Below are 25846 nucleotides of genomic sequence, written 5' to 3'. Positions count from 1 at the left end.
CGGGAAGAAGTGACCTGCCCTCGCCGAGGGATCCTTCCGAGTGTCCTCTGCCCCGGCCTGCCATCCCAGCATCTGAGCGCCTGGCCCGCTCCCCGCCGCTCGTTGGATTGTCGAGAGCAGGCGGGGGAGCAGGAGGGACCGGCCGGGACCAGAAACCAAGGCGTTCTGTTGGGCGCAGGGCGCCTGGGACACACGAAGGAAAGAGGTGGAGCCGGGGGAAGGAAGGAGCCCCCTGGGCCTCGCGAGGAAGCGCACTTGCAGCGCTTAAAGCCTGAAAGTAAGACTGCACGTGGCATTGTTTTCCTTGCTCGTTTTTAAGAGCACATTTTTCCTGGAATAAATCAATAGTGCTTATTTCTTTAAGACTGATTTTAAGAGATCTGAGACTGATCCTTTTTCGTACCTGAGAACTTCCTGAAATTAAATACAACCCTTAAGATTAAATGCAACAGCTTTCTAAAGAAGCAACTGCTTTAATTACTTGCTGAAACTAGATAAAGTTATATATTTTTATAAAATATACTTACCTGTGTGGTCTCAGTTTGTGGTGGATTGGGGATTATTGTTGTGTTAAGTGCAAATGTTATCCACATTGCCTCTGTTTAGCCTAGACTGCTCGCGCCATGCTACCTAGAGGGTGAGCAGGGGTTATCTCAGAGGGTCATTCCTTCACCCTGACTAGAAGCAAGGGTCCCTACTTGGTCTAAGGTGCTTACCTCTGCCAACTAGAGACCCCCGGTTCTAACACCATGTATATGCAGTTTAGTGTCTTGCTGAGTAAGTGCTTTATTTGGATTTGAGGTTATATTGCCTTAGACCTAAGACCTTATGTTTTCTTATGCTGGCTTTATTTTTAACTACATGTGAAAAATAAGTTTTCATTTTCAAATATATAAAACTTCTTAATCATAGATATCATAAAAGCTAATGATACAACTACTCATCATTAGAGTTTGAACTCCGCTACGTCGTCTTGCAGTGACGGCTGCTTGCACAGTGTTATCCAATCGACCTCAGGTTCTAGAACATCAGTGGTGTATGACTATAGTTGCATAAACAAAAGGAATCCACTAACTTGGGTTCGGTGATCCCTACAGTGGTGGGGAGCAACCAGTGTTGTTTAAATACCCCTCACACACCAAAAGGCCCCTTGGTGTCATGCTTCATCATCGGGGTCTTCGCAAACCTCTACGGCGTGCTGCGACTCACGACTACGTAGGAGCACTTGCAAGTGAACTATGTGTCGGTGTGTGTGAGGGTGATACAATGTGAGTGGTGAGGTGAAAAAACGAAAATTAAAAAATACCTGGCTCGTGGGTTCCCCCCCAAAATTTTTATTAAGTCCCCGGCTGGTATCATTAACAAGCATTGAAAATGCAATAGGTCTCGCAATAGAAGAGTTTGACATTTTTCGTTTTGCATATAGATGAGTGGCGTTGCGTGGATGAGTGGCGTTGCGTGGATGAGTGGCGTTGCGTGGGTGAGTGGTGTTGCGTGGGTGAGTGGCGTTGCGTGGGTGAGCGGCGTTGCGTGGGTGAGCGGCGTTGCGTGGATGAGCGGCGTTGCGTGGATGAGCGGCGTTGCGTGGCTGAGCGGCGTTGCGTGGCTGAGTGGCGTTGCGTGGCTGAGTGGCGTTGCGTGGGTGAGTGGCGTTGCGTGGGTGAGTGGCGTTGCGTGGGTGAGTGGCGTTGCGTGGGTGAGTGGCGTTGCGTGGGTGTGTGGCGTTGCGTGTGTGTGTGGCGTTGCGTGTGTGTGTGGCGTTGCGTGTGTGTGTGGCGTTGCGTGTGTGTGTGGCGTTGCGTGGGTGTGTGGCGTTGCGTGGGTGAGTGGCGTTGCGTGGGTGAGTGGCGTTGCGTGGGTGAGTGGCGTTGCGTGGGTGAGTGGCGTTGCGTGGGTGAGTGGCGTTGCGTGGGTGAGTGGCGTTGCGTGGGTGAGTGGCGTTGCGTGTGTGAGTGGCGTTGCGTGTGTGAGTGGCGTTGCGTGTGTGAGTGGCGTTGCATGTGTGAGTGGCGTTGCGTGTGTGAGTGGCGTTGCGTGTGTGAGTGGCGTTGCGTGTGTGTGTGGCGTTGCGTGTGTGTGTGGCGTTGCGTGTGTGTGTGGCGTTGCGTGGGTGAGTGGCGTTGCGTGGGTGAGTGGCGTTGCGTGGGTGAGTGGCGTTGCGTGGGTGAGTGGCGTTGCGTGGGTGAGTGGCGTTGCGTGGGTGAGTGGCGTTGCGTGGGTGAGTGGCGTTGCGTGGGTGAGTGGCGTTGCGTGGTTGAGTGGCGTTGCGTGTGTGAGTGGCGTTGCATGTGTGAGTGGCGTTGCATGTGTGAGTGGCGTTGCATGTGTGAGTGGCGTTGCATGTGTGAGTGGCGTTGCGTGTGTGTGTGGCGTTGCGTGTGTGTGTGTGGCGTTGCGTGTGTGTGTGGCGTTGCGTGTGTGAGTGGCGTTGCGTGTGTGAGTGGCGTTGCGTGTGTGAGTGGCGTTGCGTGGCTGAGTGGCGTTGCGTGGCTGAGTGGCGTTGCGTGGCTGAGTGGCGTTGCGTGGCTGAGTGGCGTTGCGTGGGTGAGTGGCGTTGCGTGGTTGAGTGGCGTTGCGTGTGTGAGTGGCGTTGCGTGGTTGAGTGGCGTTGCATGTGTGAGTGGCGTTGCATGTGTGAGTGGCGTTGCATGTGTGAGTGGCGTTGCGTGTGTGTGTGGCGTTGCGTGTGTGTGTGGCGTTGCGTGTGTGGCGTTGCGTGTGTGGCGTTGCGTGTGTGAGTGGCGTTGCGTGTGTGAGTGGCGTTGCGTGTGTGAGTGGCGTTGCGTGTGTGAGTGGTGTTGCGTGGGTGAGTGGCGTTGCGTGGGTGAGTGGCGTTGCGTGGGTGAGTGGCGTTGCGTGGGTGAGTGGCGTTGCGTGGGTGAGTGGCGTTGCATGGGTGAGTGGCGTTGCGTGGGTGAGTGAATGGTTAGCTGTTGCTTATGCGACGTATAGCACTTAATACTAAAGTAGGCAGACCTTCTTAGCCTTTGTGAGAATAATAGCAAAATAAAAATAAAAACCAGATCAAGTCAAGGACGCAAACGGCACCATGCTATTGTTTATTTACTCAGATGATTTGCATAAAAATGTAACTTGTGAGCACGTTTCTCTAACTCTCCAATAATCCCATTACAACACTTTGTACAAATGAGATTGGGACTCATCCTTCCGAAGTCGAGAAAAATGTGCAACGCTGTGTTGAAGTTAATTTTTTTAATTAACAAAATGCAAATAATGTGGAGAGATTTCAAGTGATTCAGGAATGGGCGCCCTTGTAAAGAGAAAGTACGGCCGGCCTGGGCAGTGATAGGGGAGGAGGGAGGAGAAATGCGAGTCACGGCAGCAGCAGCCTTTGATGTGCCTGCCGGCCGGCCGTGAATAATTAGGGGGTGAGAAATGCGCTCGGAGGGCTGCCTTTGATGTGGTAATGCGAGGCAGGCAGGCAGGCGGCTGGTGGCATTGTGCACGCGCTTTTTAGGGCTTGCGCAAGCGCAATGACCTAAAAAGCACATGCACTTGAAGGAATCGCCAGTGGAATCGCCAGTGGATAAACACTGGATAAGCCCCTATAGAGCTTCGCCAGCTATGCGCTGAAGCGCATCAGCAGGCGAGCCCTAAAAAGTGCAAGGGAGGTTGATTTTACTGATTAGGGTAAAGTAACCTCACAAGTGCGTCGTCAACATGTTTCGGAGTAGAAGACTCCTTCTTCAGGACAAGGATGTGCACTAGTTATCCTCACCTTACTCACATGGGTGTAGATGTAAAAGTGTGCTCTACAAAAATATTTGGGCATTTTTCTTTTACAATTAAGGATCAATCAGCAAACTATTGTGATACTATAAAATGGGCTACCTCTTACTGGACCGACACTTCTTCGGAGCCGTGTTGAGGGGAGGAAAGCCAACCAGGCTCTGCTGTAACCGTGAGTGTGTGTGTATGTCAGAGGTCTGTTTCTGCCTAAATCAAAAATCTGGGTCTACTGCCTCTGATCCTAAAACCTGATTCCTTAAACACTTTATAGGTTGCCACAGTGGGCAGGACAGGAGACCCCCAATACCACGCATCTGGCTCATGAGGTTATTTGACCTGTTACCATAAGTAAGCTACATACTTCTTTACAGCATGCTATTAATTCCAATTTTTCATCGTATGGAACCAGATGAAGATCTTCAGAGACTATTAATGTGTGTCCCTGTCTATGTGTCTGTTCGTATTTTTACTTTTTTCTTTCCTAGGGTTCCTGGACCGCATTTTGGTTCCTTGTTACCCTGTTGTGTATTTACACATTATTTCTTGAATATGTTCTACATTATGGTTTATTTGACCTTTTGTTCATTCACAGGTTCATTAAATCGCCAACTGGGCGAAACGGACTTTAATAAAACAGATAGGTACATTTCACCTAGAATTATTTTTGTAGAGCACACTTTTACATCTACACCCATGTGAGTAAGGTGAGGATAACTAGTGCACATCCTTGTCCTGAAGAAGGAGTCTTCTACTCCGAAACATGTTGATGACGCACTTGTGAGGTTACTTTACCCTAATCAGTAAAATCAACCTCCCTTGCACTTTTTAATGATACCAGCCGGGGACTTAATAAAATTTTTGGGGGGGAACCCACGAGCCAGGTATTTTTTAATTTTCGTTTTTTCACCTCACCACTCACATTGTATCACCCTCACACACACCGACACATAGTTCACTTGCAAGTGCTCCTACGTAGTCGTGAGTCGCAGCACGCCGCATTCCGTAGAGGTTTGCGAAGACCCCGATGATGAAGCATGACACCCAGGGGCCTTTTGGTGTGTGAGGGGTATTTAAACAACACTGGTTGCTCCCCACCACTGTAGGGATCACCGAACCCAAGTTAGTGGATTCCTTTTGTTTATGCATATTTCCAGGGGAGACAGAATCCACTTTTCCTCTCCCTCCCCCTTTTGTTTATTACGTATGACTATAGTTACCAGGGATTTCCTCCACTTACCACTTAATACACCAGAAGCCTCTTTCTTAGGCTTGTTCCCATTATCAAAATGTAGGTACTATGCAACTTCATGGCAGTACCTACAACTGTCAGAAATGGTTTAATGACAGCCCTACACACTGGCATCAGTCGAGCCTCATGATGCATACCTTGCTTGCCTCTCAGAATGTGCATATACATCCTCTCGTTTAAAAAAAAAAAAAGGGCTTTATGGGTGTGTTTTTTTAAATATATCTTAAGGAATAGTGCAATGTGTTGCTACTTTTAAGGTGTCTACAAAATAGGAGTATCACAGTTATCATAAGGGCAACTTTATCTAACTATTGCATCGTAGTCTTTCACACTTTAAACATGTGGGTAATTCCACAACTTTCAAAACGATAAAGGGTGCACTCAAGGTTTAATCGGGAAGGATACGCATAGGAAAACCAGTCTCCAACAAATTCCTGGTCAAACTGATCTGTCAGTCACAAACTTATTTTTGCAATATATGCTCCTTCCGACTCACCAGCCATATGTTTTCTTACAATATGAGATGCGGAACATGCCTGTCAGAAGCATGCCTTATTTAATGCCACTTCATCTGCCAGCCAACAGTGCTGCTAGAAGCGAGAACCTCGTCATTTTAATAAATAGAAGATGGCCATGGAGTTGATCAGTTGGATCTCTAACAGCTGAACTGCACCATTCAAGGGAACATGTTCTAGGCCAGAAAAAATGCAGTCATCTCCTCCAATGTGGAGGCAAAAAATTGTCCTAAGGACACTTGAGAAATACCGTCAGTTAGCTCCACACCTGAATTTGAGTCTGTCATGACCATCATTGAGAGCATTGTCCATCCAACTCAAGAGGGATGGGTGGACTGAAGTGTTTTGGACTGCATATCTGCAGGAAAGGGACCCTTTTTGACATGGTCACCCCCACGTTTTGCCTGGTAACTGATGCACTTTTGACAGGAGGGCACAGGGTTCCTGTTATCCAGGTCCCCAGTACCAGATCTCTTTCCTTAAAACTGTACACTTGTTCCCTCAATTGGCAATACCTTTAGCACCCCCCTGTAAGTCCCTAGAACATGGTACCCCAGTACCTAGAGCAGGGAGGCTAAAGAGGGTCTCTAAGGGCTGAAGAATGTATCGTGCCACCCTAAGGGACCTATCAGCACACTCATGTAAACTGCCATTGAATGCTGTGTGACATGGTGCAGTCAAACGTGAAGGCAATTCATGGCGCACCCCCTGTGTGAAATCTCTGCAGACACTGCATGCAATATATGTAAGACACCGCTAAAGCAGGCCTTACATTTTAAAGGCAGCATGCATTATATTACATGTGAGGACATATCTACATGAGCAGATATGCCCCTTTGATGTCCATGTTGGTTCTAGGACACAGCCAGTGAACAGGGAAGCCATCTTCAGTATTTGTACTGGGCACTGGTGATTACGAGTTCCCCAGCTACAGATGGCTTCCATAAAACTAAAGATGTTTGGGATCAAACATCTCATATTAATAAGCCCAAACCGATTCTACTGATGGATTTATTAATACATGCACTCAGAAGGCACCTTAGAGGTGACCCCTACTGACTACTAGTATACTGGCTGACTAGTGTAGAGCTGCCTGTCTCCACAGACAGGTTTCTGACCCCCTGTTAGTGAGGACCCACACTCTCTGGCCACAGAAGCAATGGCCGTTCCAGCCAGAGGTGGCCACCTTTGATATGTGACCCAGTCTTCCCCCGGACAAGGGAAATGCCACCCCTGGCACCGGAACAGATTGTCACCTTGACAGGCGTGAAAATTGGCTAGTCAGGAGGCGTGTTCCCCATCAGGCTAGTTCCACCCCTAAGGTAGGCTACCTGATGTGAGCATGAAAGCAAGAGTTTCCACCATCTTGGATTTTGGTGGAATTAGGCTCACTGGGTCAGGAAGTGGTTGCCCTTAAGGTAAGTAAATGATTGGCTACTACCGGTCACTCCTTTTAACGCCCCAAAGTGAGTATTTCGGAGACACCCCTGATGCCAGGAGATTTGATTTGACAGATTCAGAAGAAAAGGACAAAGAAGAGCTGTGAGAAAACGAGAACGGAAGACTTGCTGTAGACTTTTGGCACCAAACCCTACCTGCCTGCACCAGTCTCGATAATTGTGATCAAGTGACTCGTCCTGTGGCTCAGCATCCACCAAGAACCCCAGTAGACTGCCAGCCCTTTGCAAATTGCCAGTAATCTCCCTTGGAGTAGAGGAGTTACTCCCCTGCAGTTTGCAGGCCCTGAAGAAGCAGAGTTCCGTTTACAGTGTTGCCGCTCTCCAGCCAGCCTGACGAAGCAGCCCGCCCAGGAAGAGGTAACTGTGCTCATGAAGGTCAGATCTATCTCTCCAGTGAGTGAGAGGAAACCAGGATCTACTGGAGCCGCACTGCACCAATACCCGGGGTACTGGACCCCTTGCAGCAAACAAAGCCCTTGAGACTCACCGAGATAGAGTAGCCGTCGAGGGACGTCAGCAACACAAAGACCCACTTCCAGAGTGGGCCAGCTGTCCTGATTTCTACACCCTCCACTGGCGAGACTGACAACCGCGGGGGCCTTGGACGCACATAGCCCAGTCGACCTATCCACTCTACACCAGAGCGTCCCAGCCCAGGTACCAGGGAACCGTCCGTGCCCCCTTGTCCCCAGGACCCTTGAGCCCCCTTTTGGGAGCTCCCTGACTTGTCCCCAAGTCCCTCTCTGCAGCCTGTTTCTAGGTGGCCCCCTTCTTTCCACCGGTGTAGCCCACAGAGCTACCAACCTGACCGGCACCTCTGCTCCCCAAAGCCTGACGAGGACTCCTGGTGTTACTCTGACCCTTGGGCCTCAACAAAACCTAAGTCCCGAATGAGACACCCAGAAACCAACCGTAAATAACAATGCAACATACGCCCTTTTCCCTAAAGGAAAGCATTCCTGCGTAAAGACCCATTTAAGTGAACATTTTACTTACCTGTAAAAATTGATATTTAAAAAACATACTTACTTGATAACAAATTTCTTGGAATCCAAATGTATATAAAAATGTGACTTGTTTTTCTAAATCAGTCAAAATTTTTCTTGAGTGTGTGTTTACTTTATTCCCTTTGTGAGTACAAAAAATGCTTAGAACTACTCTCTGGTAAGCCTAAACTACTCACCCACTCTACAACAAAAGAGAGCATTTAGTGTTATCATTTTTGCCTCTGTAAACCAATAAGTGTTGCCTGGACTCTTTACACAGCGTACATCGTTTTGGTCCACAATATAAAGAGACAACGTTCTACAATATCCAGCAGCTGATCCCAATGCTCTTCAAGGGGGAGCTACAGACTACACACATGTTGGATGACATGAGGTACCACTGACCATACCAGTTCATGAAGACAGTATTCCCAGAAGACTATGGAACTATCATGCAACATGGTATTGTGCTCCAGGAACAGAATTGTGGGGTTTCTGACGCTCAATACTCTCGCTTGGGAAGAACCACTGCCAGTTCAAGTCCATACCAGCACAATTAACTAGGTCCCCCTTGAAGTTATCAGGAATGAGAAGATGATTGACTTTTTATGACCAGTTCAATTCAACAATTTTTAATGGTGCGGTGTCAAAATTAATTTATCAGAAAAAGGCTCAAACAATATTTGATGGAGTATAGATGGCCTATTGCCAAAGTTATCATATGAGAAAGTCAGAACATTTATTTGGACATAGACATTTATGTATTTCAAGAGACCCTGTTTGTTGCATTTTTGTTTAAATTTGGATGTATGCATTTTCTATTGAGGCTTTTATTTCAGTTACAGGACATCTATAAGGTGGTATAACCATGTGGATAAAGACTGATTTAAACCTACAAGGAGACTGCAAGTCTAACTCCAAGAAAGATTTACAGCAAATATCAGAAATATTTCCTAATGGCCATTGTTTTCACTTGCAAAATATTTATAACTATAGAACAAATCAATTACAGGAATCACAAACTGTTATTACACTCTGTAATTGTGGACTCAGAACAGGTATTAGGTAGGAAAAAAATTAACAATGATAATCATTATTGAGCCCTTCAATTGTCAATATGAGCCATCAAAAGTGGACCAGGATAGAACACCCTTAGAACATGAATATTGGCGAGTTTCCTCGGTTGAAGTCTTGTCTCCTAAATGTAATACACAATCTACTGAGCCACTACTTCAACTGCCAATTAGTAAGGATATTAGAGCGTGAAATCTCACGCCCCATATCACATACCTATACATTTAGGGTGTTTCAAAGTTTTATTGGTAACATTTTGGTTGATATGTAGCAGTGGTAGATGAGGGTTTTAATTCAACAAATGGCTACCTGTAATATTGCTAAAGAAACTTTTCCACTTTTCTAAGTGGAAGTTGATTTTTCCTATTTTTCTGTGGTTTCTACCTACTATGCAGTTTGTCATGGAAACAGGTGTGAAATCCATGGGTGATCCCGGAAAGCTATATATTTCTGAAAAATAGATACAATTCAGAATTCAGTTAAGAGTAATTTGTATTGATCACTCATGGTTTTCCTAAAGAAATTAATTGGTGAAATTAAATGAATTAAGTTTGAAAAATAGAAGCACTTGGAGTCCAAATCAACTCTGATTTATGTAATGTTTGTAATTTCGCCTATTTAGCCCTTCCAGCTAAAGCTACTGCTAGGCTACAACATAATGAAAATGTCACAAAAGACATCTTCAGTCTGCAATAATTCAATTGTGTGCCGGCTAAGTTCAAGAGTAGCATTGGCTTCCTGTGCACAAAGATGGTTGGCCCTTAGCCTGCACGTCATAAAAGATGGTTTACCAACTAGAGATAGAGCTGCTGGTAGAAAAACCTGTGTGATTCTCTCCAGTCTCCTGCTCACTGTTTATAGCTATTACCATTGAAAGGAATCTCTACAGCCATTCCCATGATGTAAATGTGGCAGTCTAAGTGAGGGCTTAGAGTTTTTTTATCCTACTAGGAATTGCAAACACAGCTGGAGAAAAGAGACAGAATGATTTATTTTACAAAGTAGAGGCTAAGGTCCCTTGACCAGGCATCTCTACATGCAAGTGGATAAAACGTATTTGTCAGGAGTAGGCTTGCCATTTACAGAAAGTTAATTAATCATAGCCTACACAATAAAACAGAAAACATACAGGGCCATAGGTTTATAGTGGAAATAAAATATCAGAGATACAAACTCAACAACTCATTACATAAAAGGCATTCTTATACATGCTTGCTAGCTATACATTTTCCAATACGTATAAAAGAGATAGACAAATACACAAAAAAGTGAGCGCACCACCTTGTCATATGTTTGCAGATCGGCCAGCCTTAACTTACCATGCACACAATAGGCTCGAGGAGTTTATCACTGGGCACATCCATCCAAGTCATCTCGATTGCCCCTGGATCACCAGGTGAACAGGGAGTCAAAAGGTCATCAACAATAACATTAGGATTTGTGCGAGAAGGGCCTTTGCTCTGAAATAAGATAAGGATATTTCAGTCTCATATCTTCATTTACTAAAAATGGAGTAAACCAACAAGTCAAATGTAATTTCTTTAGTAACACCTGTAATCTTCATCCAGCTTTTCTAGATTCCTAAGCAGTCTCTTATCTATCAACACATGCTTTTTTGTGGCCGATGGCATGAGTCCCCACAGCCTCCTAAAACACCTTGTTTCCTACATCAGTTTTTCTACACTGAGTTGCTTACCAACTTCTTACCTGCACTCAGATATACACCTTGCCCACCGTCCCCGACACCAGACTGCTTCTGCAGCAAAGCCTGCTTCCATCTAAGAAACATTTGTGGCTTTGCCAGTGCACATCCTGAAACACCACTCATCCTTGGCTGCTTTTTAAAAACCTTCTGATGGCTGCCTCCTTGCTCTTCTAAGTGCCCTAAACCTAAGCAGTCATTACCAATCTCTTCACGAGGACTATGGTGTATTCCAATTGGTCTCTGCTCTCTTACTCCTCCACCTACTTACCAAAGCCACCACATCAATCAGGAAAGCAGAGCCCAAATCTCACAAAAGGTATCTGTTACATAACAACAAGCTTAAGAAATCTTCTATTTGAGGTGTGGTTATCTCAAAACACGTCATTAATATTTGTAGCCATTAGGAACAAGTTACCGACCTTTAGTAATACTCTTTCTGGTGGAAACTCTAACTGCAGGTTTCTCACCTTGGAATGTACCTCAGGCGCCAGACTAGATCCTGCAACTTTTCTTAGCAGTGCTCCTTTGTGACACCAGGTGGCAACGTGTACTTCCGCGTTTGCTGCGTATGCCCTAAAAGTGACAGAGTGGATGCGCATATAAGCGCTACCCAGAAGCTCTGATGCCGGCGTATTGCTTTTGCCTTTCTGCGTCATCAGGCGAGAAGTGTGAACAATCGTTGGTAACATTGTGATGAATATTAACTTGGGACCTTTTATGATGTGAAAAAACAGGCCACTCCAAAGAAAGGGGATGTAGCAGGGCAGTGAGAAATATGCAGATAGAGTATCCACCAGAAAGACTGCTACCAGAGGCTAGTAACTTGTTCTTCTGATGGATACTTCTAACCACAGCTTCCTCACCTTAGAACAGAAACCAAAGCATTACCTCCAAGGAACAGCATCCGTGGAGTGGATTTGGATCAAAATGTCCTGCAGGACCGAGTGTGCAAAATGCCCTTCTCGCCAGACCTGGCTGTCAAGAAAATAGTGTTTCGTGAACGCATGCACTGATGCCCACGCCGTAACCTAGCAGACGTCAAGGATAGGCACTCTACAAGCCAATGCGTTGATTGCAGCCTTTTCCCTGATGGAACGGGCTCTCGGGCCTTTTGGGGTCAGCTTCTTGGGCAGTACATAGCAAATCTTAATACAAAGGACTATCCACCTCAACAAGATTTGCTTCTGCACAGCCTTCCATTTCTTTGTCCCTGAGAACCCCACAAAAAGCTGATCATCCACACAGTGTTCCTTGGTATGATCAATGTAAAATCTTAAACCCCTTTTGGGGTTGAGCCTATAAAGCCTTTCCTCCTCTTTCGAGGATTCAGGGGCAGTGAAAAACACCGGCTGAGTGATTGACTGCCCATTGTGAAAGAGAGTCACTAATTTCAGCAAGAATGCCACTGGAGTCCTTGGCCCCAACTAGTCTGGAAAAAAACTGGTGTATGGCGGTTGCACTGGAAATGCCTGGAGCTCACGCATGTGACAAGCCAATGTAATCTCAATGAGGAAGACAGTCTTCAAACTCAAGAGAGGTAGCAGCCAATTATTAATCGGCTCGAAGAGCGTAAACATGAGACCAAGACCAAGTAAAAGACCAACTGTGGCATGACAAACAGCTTAGGAGGGAACAATATTTCAGTGTATTTATATTTGTCCCTCCTCTTCATCAAAGTCATTGTCAGCGTGGGTCCCCAGCATTTTGGATCCAAGGGGCCCATATCATGTCGTACGTTTTGGGCATTGCTTAGGCTTTGTGTATCAGTTTTTCCATTGCTTTATGCTGGTCCATGCTCCATTCGTCCGGTTTGCGCAAGGAGGAGAGCTCCCTTCTTCAGTGCCTGCCCAAATATCTGTTGCCCACCAAGTGGGCCATCTCTATGAATGAACGTAAAGCACGGGACCCCCTCCCCAACACACAGTGTGTCCATGATGCCTAGCAGTGTCATGTTGAGGTCTGGGGCTACTGGCCTCCCTACCACAAGGCCAGGAATGGGCCCAGTCGTTCTTGATCTTTTCAGAACTCGAGGCAGGATAGTCAGAGATGGGAAGGCGTACAGGAGTTCCGTGCGCTTTTCAAGCCATAATGCATTGCCCCATAATGCATTGCCTAACAAGTGTTCTTGCAGACACTCCAATGCGCAAAACTTTGACATTGTGTGTCTGAAAAAATATCTAGAAGAGTTTCTCCCCACTGTTGGACGATACCATCTGCCACCTCAGAATGTAGATGCCAATCGTTATCTGCCAGAGGATGCCTGCTCAGTTTGTCCAGTCTGGCATTGAGGGACCCTGCAGGTGGTTCAGAAGGGAAATGTTAATGTTAAATGACATTTATAAAGCGCTAATCACCAGAGGTCTCCAAGTGTTACATCATAGAACGACAGTCCGAATTCCAATGCACCACTGAACCTGACATTAATCCTAATAGGCCTGATCAAATGCCTCTATGAACAGTATCGTCTTGAGCCTTTTCTGAAATGGGAGCAGTCTATCTTCCTTGCGCATGTCATCTGGTAGCTTATTCCACATCTGGGGAACACAGACCGAAAAGATCCTGCCTCCAAATGTCGCCATACTGACACGAGGGCAGGCAAGAAGACTGGCCTGTGATGAGCGAAGCTGGCGGGCCGGTGCATAGGGCTTCAAACGGTCCTTGATATGTCTGGGCGCTTCAACAAACAGGGATTTATGTGCAATGCACAAGCCCTTGAAGCTTACCCTTTGTTTAATAGGCAACCAGTGCAATTGACACAGCAAGGGGGTAGCATGTGTTCTACGCGGAAGTTTAAATATTAGCCTAGCTGCGTCATTCATGACCTCCTGGAGTTTCCTCAAGAGAGTACCAGGAAGGCCAATGTAGACAGCATTGCCATAATCTAAACAAGATAGTATTAAAGCAGTCACCACTGCCTGCATAGTGGCAGAAGACAGCAGGGTCGATAGTTTACGGAGTTGGCGCAGCAGCCCGATACAGCTTCCCACGACAGCAGACACCTGGGTCTTCCTGGTCAAACCGGTGTCCAGTCTAATACCCAAACTTTTCCCAGCTGGCGTTGGAGTAGTGCCAAACTCTTGGGGCCAAGAAAGGCTGGACCATGGGGAGGAGACTGGGGAGAGTAACAGAACTTCAGTCTTATCAGGGTTCACCTTTAGTGAATTGGAAGTCTTCCAATTCATGGTGAACCGGAGAATGTTCTGGACATTTTGCTGTGAGTCACAGGAGTTGTCGGCGCGGACCATTAGCTGGGTATCATCCGCGTAAACATCTGGCAGTCTGCCTTTGCCAGAGCCTCAATCAGAGGTTGGAGATAGATGTTGAAAAGCAGAGGTGACAATGCCGAGTCATGCGGGACCCCCTAGCGAAGGTTGCCCTGCTTAGACATGAGGTCTCCTAATTGAACCTTCTGCCGGCGATCCTCCAAGAATGAAGTGAACCACTGAAGGGCCGTCCCAGTGACTCCCAGCCGCCGCATACGAGCTAGTAGATGCCCATTATTCACCGTATCAAAGGCAGCCGAGAGATCAAGTAGGATTAAGGCCGAGTGGATCTTCTTGTCTGTTGCCAGTCGTAGATAGTCCAAGACTGAAAGCATGACTAACTCTGTGCTGTTATGCGCATGGAACCCAACTTGCCGATGATGCAGCAGGTTGTGTTCCGTACATAACGCAAGCGCTCTCAGGACATGCTGTTCAAGTACCTTGGCCAGGAACGGAAGTTGAGGACCAGGGTGTCTTCACCCTCCAACAAAATCCAAATCCAGGCACAGGAGCGTACCTCACTCTCCTAATTGCAATACCCAATGGCAGTGGTCAGTGAGACTATACTGTGTACAGAGGATGCACAGCAATGTGTAGAAGCAGTTCAGTAAGGAGAAGATTATCTCGGATGGGTGCACTCCTTGGTTGCGTTTCCGTCAAAAGAACGCCCAGTAAATAGTTAGAGAGTTGTGTGCGCATGGAACATGCGGGTACATCCCAGGGAGGCACACCTGGATGGTTCAAAAACAATGATTCCACTGTACTTTGGAAAGTATTTATTAGTTCAAATTTTTTTGATTGGTGATATTCGTGTTCATATCAATAATCTTAGATGTTTGATCAACATATCGTTTTCAAGCATGTAGCTCCGATGCATTTCGGGCTAGAAAACGCCCTTTTTCAAGGAGCGCTGAAAGAAGAAGAAATTGACGATAATAAGAATCGTACTGGTAGGTCACATGGTGAAAAACAGTGGCAAAATTGCCGGTGTGTGGGTATATTGGGGTATTTTAGTGCCTAGGAAGTGGATACGGTAAAAAACGAAACTCGCACATCGCGTTGATAAAGTGCACGTGGAAAATAAAATAAACGTGGAAATTACGACTCTCATGCGTGGCAGGTCTAGAAGATGCAAGTATCATGCGCATATTGTTAAATAGTGCGATACTGCGTATGGCAGGTGGGTAGATTAAATAGTATGTGCTGCCTAAATGGCGTGCTCCAGTAAAAAGGAGTGTCAACGATTAATCCTGGGGGTACAGACAAGCGGGCTTAAACACTTACCTCATGCGAGAGAAAGCATGCGTCTTGTTATCAGCGTGCTCGGTTTGTTTGGAATGGCCAAGAGTGAAGGGTGAAAAAAGGTACAGATTACAAACCTTGAAGCCCAATGGACTCAATGATCGGGCTGAATATAGTTGCTACCTGTAATTTATTTGTAACTTAATGTTGTCATTTCATGCATTGTTCGTTTTGCACTCACTTTTCCACTATCATCACACTTGTTACTTTTCCCGTTTTAAGATGGCCGCCACCATTGCATCCTCACCCTTTGTCTATGTCGACTAATACTCCCTACCTTTTTTCACCCTTCACTCTTGGCCATTCCAAACAAACCGAGCACTAAAATACCCCAATATACCCACACACCGGCAATTTTGCCACTGTTTTTCACCATGTGACCTACAAGTACGATTCTTTTTATCGTCAATTTCTTCTTCTTTCAGCGCTCCTTGAAAAAGGGTGTTTTCTAGCCCGAAATGCATCGGAGCTACATGCTTGAAAACGATATGTTGATCAAACATCTAAGATTATTGATATGAACACTAATATCACCAATCAAAAAAATTTGAACTAATAAATACTTTCCAAAGTACAGTGGAATCATTGTTTTTTGAACCATCCAGGTGTGCCTCCCTGGGATGTACCCGCATGTTCCATGCGCACACAACTCTCTAACTATTAAGTGGTCAGTGAGAACCTTTCTTAAGCATCCCTTGATGGACGGCTAGAAGGCTGTCAAGAGGCAGATGAAAGGCCTGCAACTCCAACGGCGCCGGGAAACCCTTTTTGGGTAGCTGCGCGCCTTATAAGTGTATAAAATAAATACATAAATAAATAAACAGACTGATGTGGAGCTGGGCTTCCATTAGAAACCAGAGTAAACTGATTCCCCCCCCCCTTCCCAAGATGAGTTCACAACCCAACAGGGACGCATCTGCCACCACTGTCAGTACTGGGTGGGAAAGGGAGATGGGACTGTTTCTGGAACAACTGTGTTTGAGCAGCCACCACTGCAGTTTGTGAGCCACCTTCTTCAAGGTCGGGGTGACATCAGTCAGTTTCCTTGATGCTGAGGCACTGGAACTTTTAGATTCCATTGTAATGCCCACGTCTGCCATCCGGCATAGATGATTAGGAGGATGCAGGAGGCTAACAGGCCAAGAAGCCTAAGAGATTCTCTCACTGAGATTCAATATTGAGGCGGAAACAACAGAATCACAGTCCGAATGCCCTATAGTTGTTGCGATAGAGGAAGGGTCTGAACTGCACTGTGTCCAGGATAGCCAATGAATGGAAGCCTCTGCAAACAATTTAGGTGCAAATTGGCTCCTTCATTGTGAATCACCCAACAATGTCAAGAGGTCTGCCTTCATTTGGAGGTGGTCTAAAAATGACTGTCGCAAGCCATCCTTCAACAGCCAATCGTCAAGATAGGGAAAATTTGATTTCTCTACTTCTGAAGGTGGGCAGCAACCACCGCCATCACTTACATGAACACCTGAGAGACACTGGTGAGGCCAAAGAGGAGTTCAGCAAGCTGAAAATGCTCCTAGCCTACCTTGAACCGCAGGTAACATCTGTGGGATTCCGCGATGGGTGTACAAAAATATGTGTTCTACAGGTCCAAGGACAATATGCAGTCGCACTGGTCCATAGTAGATAGGATGTGGACCAGCATGAGCATTATGAATTTCTTTTTCTGTGGGGAGGCATTTAGAGGCTGAAGGTTCAAAGAAGACTACAAACCCCTGTTCACCTTCAGCATTAGAAATTAGTGAGAGTAACGACCCTCTCCTCTATCTGAGTTCTGCACCATCTCGCTACCACCCATGGCGAGTTACACTAACACATCTTGCAGCAGAATGGATAGGTGCTCTTCAGAAATGTAATCGGTTTGGGGGAGGGAGCTGTATTTGGTGAGGCAAAAACAACAAGCATTGGCATAGCCAATAGGTCTCGCTTTTGGGACCTTATACGTATTTAGTTATGCAGCACAATATCCTTGGTGCAGCAATATCAACCGTTGCATGGCTAAACACTTATAAGGTCCGAAAGGCGAGACCTATTGGCTATGTCAATGCTGGTTTAGGACTTGTGCCCTGCCTGGGGGTCACTCACCTGCCGCTCCAAGTGGAATATGCAGAGCTTCCACTGTTGCTGTGTGTATGCGGTGCATGCGGTGACTGACTCCTCGGTTTCACGTGGGTGGATTCCACAGGAACCAGTCAAAGAGGCACAACAAATAAGCCATGTAATCTGACTGTGTTCGTTCTCTCACTTTTCTCTCAGCGTAGAAGACCTGACTCAAGATAAAAGCACCAATCACGTCAGCAGTCGTGCATTACACCAAAGTTGTTCGGACATTTGCCACACTGCAATTCAAAGCCTTTCCAAAGAAGCACTTCCCCACATTATAGTGTGCTACCCATTCAAATGTACATTAATACCTCTTCAGGGATATAAAGCACTATATATTTAATTACAGTGCAATTGTGTTTGGTCCTTTTCCTTACCCCAGCGCTTGGACTCTCAATTTAGGCCTAGCCTTACTCTGGTTGTAAACGCTGGCCTACAATATTCTGTGTTTCTGCACCAAAGAGAAGCGCAAATATCGCATAACTGCTGACACCGTGGATTAAAAACCCAGCTTATAATTTCTGGAACTTCTCAACATCCAGCTGTTTTACGCCAGTGTTTTTGTCGGTCTGCTTTGGTTTTACGAGGGTAAGTGTCTCTATCTGCTGGATAAGATCGGTACTGACTCTGACAGGCTGTGGTCCTAGAAAATGACAGTGCATTAAAACAAGCAGAAACATTGAGAATGAATTTTAATATTACGACATTAGAAAATGAGGCGGACTGATTTTGTTCCCTCTATAGTAAAATGTGTGAATTTGTACCACTTTTTGCATTTCAAAAAATGCCTGCCAGATTTGTTAAACATTAGTAACATTAAACATGAAAATGATTCATTGATTTTTGCTGCACAATTCAGTTTCTTTCAAAGTAATTGAATATGTATATAAATGAATCAACATGGTATCCGTTTGTGTCCCAAAAAACAGTCGAGTAGTGACTAGGGTGAATCTATTAGTGACAAACGCTAACTGATTCAACATCATAACTTGTAACTTTCAATCGAAACAATTAATGCATATAAAAACTAAATTATTTATGTAAAAAGTAATAATTATGTGGGGAAACTGATTCAGTTTGTGTGAATTGATAAGTAACATAAAAAATTATTTTTGATTGAAAAAATAAAAGATTCAAACATATGAAATAATTTGATACAAAACTATTTGAATTGTCCTCAAATAAAAATTTCGCATGGAAAGGAATTAACCGATTTGTGACCAAAATCATTGGTGACGAATCTAAATCAATTTGTCATAACACATCGATTAGTGTCAATCTGGGAGTAATCTGTGACCTCCAGGCAACGTGTCTAATAATGAGTTTTAAATACATTTGGCCTCACTAGTAAACGCCTGAAACTAAATAAAAAAACAACGACCATGCCCTAAACTGAAAATGGATTAGTAGTGGACTTGGTCCATCAAAATGGCGCTGCCCTTCATCTAGATTTAGGCGCATTGACGAGGCTGCATGCGAGCCTCAGAGGCAAGGAAACAGGGATGTGTTTACATTTGACATCCCGTACATGGTAATGGAATGGCAGAGATAGTGAATATCACAACAGCGGTACATTAAAAAGAATGCATAGTGGGCTGCGTCATCTGGAAAAGGTGATCCCGGAAGTTGTTCTCTGTCGGTCATGAGTTTAGGATTTATTCTCGGTATTCTGGTACTTGTAAGTTCTTCTGCTCCTTTTATAAATACCGGACTGTAAGCCCCAGGTGAAGAACAGGACAACTCTCGTCCGACATGGGGCAAGCATCTGTCTAATAGAGGCTTGAGGGCCAGGGAGAAGTTCCAAGGGGGTTGTATTGCTAATGGAATGGTATACACGCAGGTGATACCCACCTTGGAGGGGGTTGGGGGGTGAAGGGGTGCAGAGCTTCTCTCTGCTGTCTGTCAGATCCCTGGATGGACACGGCTGCTTGGTACACTTATAATCACTGACATAGATTCACAAAAATGCCTGGTGTTGAGGAATGATGGCACACACCCATTGACTGCGATGACATTGAAGGGTTGATCCTAAAGCGGAGGGGCCCCCAGACATATTTTCAATGCGAAGATGAAAGGTGGCGCAGGGGGACTCCAGCTGCCAGGACTCCCTGGCACCGTGGAAGGTGCGGGGCTCTGTGTTATGCATGCCCTGCCGATGGCAAACACGCGAGTGGTGCGCGCGCAGCAGCAGCAAAATCGAAAGTAATCACGTTCCAGATGGCGCCATCGGGCGCTGAAAGCTGGCGGCTGCGCGCATGCATACGCGCCTGAACGCAAGCGCTAGACCGTTTAAAAGCCCTAACTAAATGTCTCGCAGAGCACCGCATGCGCTGGCTCACGCGAGACCTAAAAAGGACAGGCATGGCCATGCTGAACCATTCTTAAGAGCCATCTATCGGACGTAATGGATCACCACACTAGGAAGAAATTTTAGATCCTGGCCCCCAATGATTGCCATGCACCACTGAGGGCAAGTTAAAGTGGTTTTGTGGATGTAGCAGAAGTTGATTTTTGGATTTTACATTCCTGTCAGGGAGGTACTGTGTAAGTAGGTTCTGGAGATATTTTGGACCTAGTCCTGACAGATTATTAAGTGAGGCAAAGGAGTTTATACAGTGCTCTCTTTTAAGGGGCAGCCAGTGGAGTGCTCTAAGTGTGGGGGCACAAGTAGTATGTGGAGGCAGGTTGTTAGCCATATGGGCTATTCTCTCCTGCAGTGCATTGTTGGGCGCGCTTATTCTGACGGAGGTCACGCTGCGTGACCTTGCGTGTCACCATCTTAGATGGACCATTATGAGCGTTTGCTTATGAAAACTACAACGGTTACTTCCCCCACTTGTTGGTGTGGGAATTTACAGCATCACTCGGTGACGCGCTCATCTTAGCCGTGGTTCTGAGTGTTCCTGTGACAATGCCCGGGGATGCGCACACCTCAGTTTTGGAAATAAAGGATCAACACGCGGTGAAGCACACACATCAGCAGGAATTCTTAGTGTTCCTGTGGCAACGTGCAGTGATGTGCACATTTCAGGTATGATTTTTAAGGATGTCATTCCACAGTTTAGCGTGATGTCGCGCACGCATGGTATCGTGATTAGCTCACTCTGCAAGCAGACAAACTCCTCCTTTTTAGGGCTCGGGCCTAAGCCCCCACGAAGTGGAGGCGGAGCTTCCGAGCTCTTATGCGTTCAAAAAAAGAAAGAATTCAGAAAGGGCTCCGGCTGGCACATTCCTTAGTTTTTTATGGCATCTGCCTAGTGATTCGTCTTCGCTGTGCTGTCTATTTAGTAGCGTTGACGTGATAGACTGTATGTAATGTACGCGTGCCCGATTTGGCATATTCTGTGCGCGAACGAGCACGGCAGAGTGATTAATCTTAATTAGGAGCTGTCAGAGTGCCCGTGTAATGCAATCCAGATGGTGCGAGCGCGTTCACCATTGCATTGCATACAAAAGTCATCTGATCTCTTCAGTGAGTGTCCGCATGCGCTGTACGGGGCATCTTTTTCCAGGCACGAGGGGTCTTTGTAAAATCGTAGACTGTGTCGAATGGCTGTCCTGTTCCTTGCAGTGGGCTCTTGTTGAAGGTATGGATCTCCCGAGGAGAGCAGGCAAATGCGGGAGGGGTCAGGGATAACAGTTAATCACTTGTAGTATAAAAGTCTTTGTAACTGATAGTTAAATAAATTAAATGTGCACCGCAATCTATTTTTGTTTCTATTCTGTTTTTGGATATGGGATTCTTTGACAAGTGAATGACCATTAGCGAAGAGTCGAACTCTACGAAAAGATTGTGTGGGCACCTATTGGGAACGCATGAGTTGCAACTACGCTTTTCCAGAACATGCGGTATTAAGAAATGTGGAACAGAGCAGTGTAAAATGACACTAGTATTCTCGTGTGTTTACAGTAATGCTGTGGCGTCTTTTTTCCTCTTGCAAGGGTGTAGTGCAGAGGCGTAGTGCAGAGGCGTAGTGCGTAGTGCAGAGGCGTAGTGCGTAGTGCAGAGGCGTAGTGCAGAGTGGTAGTGCGTAGTGCAGAGGCATAGTGCAGAGTGGTAGTGCGTAGTGCAGAGGCGTAGTGCAGAGTGCAGAGGCGTAGTGCAGAGGCGTAGTGCAGAGGCGTAGTGCAGAGGCGTAGTGCGTAGTGCAGAGTGCAGAGGCGTAGTGCGTAGTGCAGAGGCGTAGTGCAGAGGCGTAGTGCAGAGGCGTAGTGCAGAGGCGTAGTGCAGAGTGGTAGTGCGTAGTGCAGAGGCGTAGTGCAGAGTGGTAGTGCGTAGTGCAGAGGCGTAGTGCAGAGTGGTAGTGCGTAGTGCAGAGGCGTAGTGCAGAGTGGTAGTGCAGAGTGGTAGTGCAGAGTGGTAGTGCGTAGTGGTAGTGCGTAATGCAGAGTGGTAGTGCGTAGTGCAGAGTGGTAGTGCGTAGTGCAGAGTGGTAGTGCGTAGTGCAGAGGCGTACTGCGTAGTGCAGAGGCGTAGTGCAGAGTGCAGAAGCGTAGTGCAGAGTGCAGATGCGTAGTGCAGAGTGCAGAGGCGTAGTGCAGAGGCGTAGTGCAGAGGCGTAGTGCAGAGTGCAGAGGCGTAGTGCAGAGGCGTAGTGCAGAGTGGTAGTGCGTAGTGCAGAGGCGTAGTGCGTAGTGCAGAGGCGTAGTGCGTAGTGCGTAGTGCAGAGGCAGAGTGCAGAGGCGTAGTGCAGAGTGCAGAGGCGTAGTGCAGAGGCGTAGTGCAGAGTGGTAGTGCGTAGTGCAGAGTGGCAGTGCAGAGTGGTAGTGCGTAGTGCAGAGTGGCAGTGCAGAGGCGTAGTGCAGAGTGCAGAGGCGTAGTGCGTAGTGCAGAGGTGTAGTGCAGAGGCGTAGTGCAGAGGCGTAGTGCAGAGGCGTAGTGCAGAGTGGTAGTGCGTAGTGCAGAGTGGTAGTGCGTAGTGAAGAGGCGTAGTGCAGAGTGCAGAGGCGTAGTGCAGAGTGCAGAGGCGTAGTGCAGAGTGCAGAGGCGTAGTGCGTAGTGCAGAGGCGTAGTGCAGAGGCGTAGTGCGTAGTGCAGAGGCGTAGTGCGTAGTGCAGAGGCGTAGTGCAGAGGCGTAGTGCGTAGTGCAGAGGCGTAGTGCGTAGTGCAGAGGAGTAGTGCAGAGGCGTAGTGCGTAGTGGTAGTGCGTACTGCAGAGTGGTAGTGCGTAGTGCAGAGGCGTAGTGCAGAGTGGTAGTGCGTAGTGCAGAGTGGTAGTGCGTAGTGCAGAGTGGTAGTGCATAGTGCAGAGGCGTAGTGCATAGTGCAGAGGCGTAGTGCAGAGTGCAGAGGCGTAGTGCAGAGGCGTAGTGCAGAGGCGTAGTGCAGAGTGGTAGTGCGTAGTGCAGAGGCGTAGTGCAGAGTGGTAGTGCGTAGTGCAGAGGCGTAGTGCAGAGTGGTAGTGCGTAGTGCAGAGGCGTAGTGCAGAGGCGTAGTGCAGAGTGCAGAGTGGTAGTGCGTAGTGCAGAGGCGTAGTGCGTAGTGCAGAGGCGTAGTGCAGAGTGCAGAGGCGTAGTGCAGAGTGGTAGTGCAGAGTGGCAGTGCAGAGTGGCAGTGCGTAGTGCAGAGTGGCAGTGCAGAGTGCAGAGGCGTAGTGCAGAGGCGTAGTGCAGAGGCGTAGTGCAGAGTGCAGAGGCGTAGTGCAGAGGCATAGTGAGTAGTGCAGAGGTGTAGTGTAGAGGCGTAGTGCAGAGTGCAGAGGCGTAGTGCAGAGGCGTAGTGCAGAGGCGTAGTGCAGAGTGGTAGTGCGTAGTGCAGAGGCGTAGTGCAGAGGCGTAGTGCAGGGTGCAGAGGCGTAGTGCGTAGTGCAGAGTGCAGAGGCGTAGTGCAGAGGCGTAGTGCAGAGTGCAGAGGCGTAGTGCAGAGGCGTAGTGCAGAGTGGTAGTGCGTAGTGCAGAGTGGTAGTGTGTAGTGCAGAGGCGTAGTGCGTAGTGCAGAGGCGTAGTGCGTAGTGCAGAGGCGTAGTGCAGAGGCATAGTGCAGAGGCATAGTGCAGAGGCGTAGTGCGTAGTGCAGAGGCGTAGTGCAGAGGCGTAGTGCGTAGTGCAGAGGCGTAGTGCAGAGGCGTAGTGGTAGTGCGTAGTGCAGAGTGGTAGTGCGTAGTGCAGAGTGGTAGTGCGTAGTGCAGAGTGGTAGTGCGTAGTGCAGAGTGGTAGTGCATAGTGCAGAGGCGTAGTGCATAGTGCAGAGGCGTAGTGCAGAGGCGTAGTGCAGAGGCGTAGTGCGTAGTGCAGAGGCGTAGTGCAGAGTGGTAGTGCGTAGTGCAGAGGCGTAGTGCGTAGTGCAGAGTGGTAGTGCGTAGTGCAGAGGCGTAGTGCAGTGGCGTAGTGCAGTAGTGCAGAGGCGTAGTGCGTAGTACAGAGGCGTAGTGCAGAGTGGTAGTGCGTAGTGCAGAGGCGTAGTGCAGAGTGGTAGTGCGTAGTGCAGAGGCGTAGTGCAGAGTGGTAGTGCGTAGTGCAGAGGCGTAGTGCAGAGTGGTAGTGCGTAGTGCAGAGGCGTAGTGCAGAGGCGTAGTGCAGAGGCGTAGTGCAGAGGCGTAGTGCAGAGTGGTAGTGCGTAGTGCAGAGTGGCAGTGCAGAGTGGTAGTGCGTAGTGCAGAGTGGTAGCGGGCGTAGTGCGTAGTGCAGAGGCGTAGTGCAGAGGCGTAGTGCAGAGTGGTAGTGCGTAGTGCAGAGTGGCAGTGCAGAGTGGTAGTGCGTAGTGCAGAGTGCAGAGTGGTAGTGCGTAGTGCAGAGTGGCAGTGTAGAGTGGTAGTGCGTAGTGCAGAGTGGCAGTGCAGAGTGGTAGTGCGTAGTGCAGAGTGGCAGTGCAGAGTGTTAGTGCGTAGTGAAGAGTGGTAGTGTGTAGTGGTAGTGCGTAGTGCAGAGTGGTAGTGCGTAGTGCAGAGTGGTAGTGCGTAGTGCAGAGTGCAGAGTGGTAGTGCGTAGTGCAGAGTGGCAGTGCAGAGTGGTAATGCGTAGTGCAGAGTGGCAGTGCAGAGTGGTAGTGCGTAGTGCAGAGTGGCAGTGCAGAGTGGGCGTGCGTAGTGCAGAGTGGTAGTGCAGAGTGGTAGTGCGTAGTGGTAGTGCGTAGTGCAGAGTGGTAGTGCAGAGTGGTAGTGCAGAGTGGTAGTGCGTAGTGCAGAGTGGCAGTGCAGAGTGGTAGTGCGTAGTGCAGAGTGGCAGTGCAGAGTGGTAGTGCGTAGTGCAGAGTGGTAGTGCGTAGTGCAGAGTGGTAGTGCGTAGTGCAGAGTGGTAGTGCGTAGTGCAGAGTGGCAGTGCGTAGTGCAGAGTGGCAGTGCAGAGTGGCAGTGCAGAGTGGCAGTGCGTAGTGCAGAGTGGCAGTGCAGAGTGGCAGTGCAGAGTGGTAGTGCAGAGTGGCAGTGCGTAGTGCAAAGTGGCAGTGCAGAGTGGTAGTGCAGAGTGGCAGTGCAGAGTGGCAGTGCAGAGTGGCAGTGCAGAGTGGCAGTGCAGAGTGGCAGTGCAGAGTGGCAGTGCAGAGTGGCAGTGCAGAGGGCAGAGTGGTAGTGCAGAGTGGCAGTGCAGAGTGGTAGTGCAGAGGGCAGAGTGGTAGTGCAGAGTGGCAGTGCAGAGTGGCAGTGCAGAGTGGTAGTGCAGAGGGCAGAGTGGTAGTGCAGAGTGGCAGTGCAGAGTGGTAGTGCAGAGGGCAGAGTGGCAGTGCAGAGTGACAGTGCAGAGTGGTAGTGCAGATTGGTAGTGCAGAGGGCAGAGTGGCAGTGCAGAGTGGCAGTGCAGAGGGCAGAGTGGCAGTGCAGAGTGGCAGTGCAGAGTGGTAGTGCAGAGGGCAGAGTGGCAGTGCAGAGTGGCAGTGCAGAGTGGTAGTGCAGAGTGCAGAGTGGCAGTGCAGAGTGGCAGTGCAGAGTGGCAGTGCAGAGTGGCAGTGCAGAGTGGCAGTGCAGAGTGGCAGTGCAGAGTGGCAGAGTGGTAGTGCAGAGTGGCAGTGCAGAGGGCAGAGTGGTAGTGCAGAGTGGCATTGCAGAGTGGTAGTGCAGAGGGCAGAGTGGTAGTGCAGAGTGGCAGTGCAGAGTGGTAGTGCAGAGGGCAGAGTGGTAGTGCAGAGTGGCAGTGCAGAGTGGTAGTGCAGAGGGCAGAGTGGCAGTGCAGAGTGGCAGTGCAGAGTGGTAGTGCAGAGGGCAGAGTGGCAGTGCAGAGTGACAGTGCAGAGTGGCAGTGCAGAGTGGTAGTGCAGAGGGCAGAGTGGCAGTGCAGAGGGCAGAGTGGCAGTGCAGAGTGGCAGTGCAGAGGGCAGAGTGGCAGTGCAGAGTGGCAGTGCAGAGGGCAGAGTGGCAGTGCAGAGTGGCAGTGCAGAGTGGTAGTGCAGAGGGCAGAGTGGCAGTGCAGAGTGGCAGTGCAGAGTGGCAGTGCAGAGTGCAGAGTGGCAGTGCAGAGTGGCAGTGCAGAGTGGCAGTGCAGAGTGGCAGTGCA

At 48.1% G+C, this 25846-nt stretch overlaps 1 protein-coding gene across 2 annotated transcripts in view; it reads right to left on the bottom strand.

The window, feature by feature from the left end:
- Nucleotides 1-25846, bottom strand: part of VPS4A (vacuolar protein sorting 4 homolog A) — a 187110-nt gene that overhangs the window by 31692 nt on the left and 129572 nt on the right. For both annotated transcript variants that reach the window (XM_078670988.1, XM_078670989.1), the window contains exon 10: nucleotides 10354-10494. In XM_078670988.1, coding sequence (XP_078527114.1) covers nucleotides 10354-10494 — 141 coding nt within the window. The remainder of the gene's footprint in view (nucleotides 1-10353; nucleotides 10495-25846) is intronic.

The sequence above is a fragment of the Lissotriton helveticus genome, chromosome 12, assembly GCF_964261635.1.
Source record: "Lissotriton helveticus chromosome 12, aLisHel1.1, whole genome shotgun sequence".
Lineage (NCBI taxonomy): Eukaryota > Metazoa > Chordata > Amphibia > Caudata > Salamandridae > Lissotriton > Lissotriton helveticus.
This window is presented reverse-complemented; position numbering and strand designations above follow the sequence as displayed.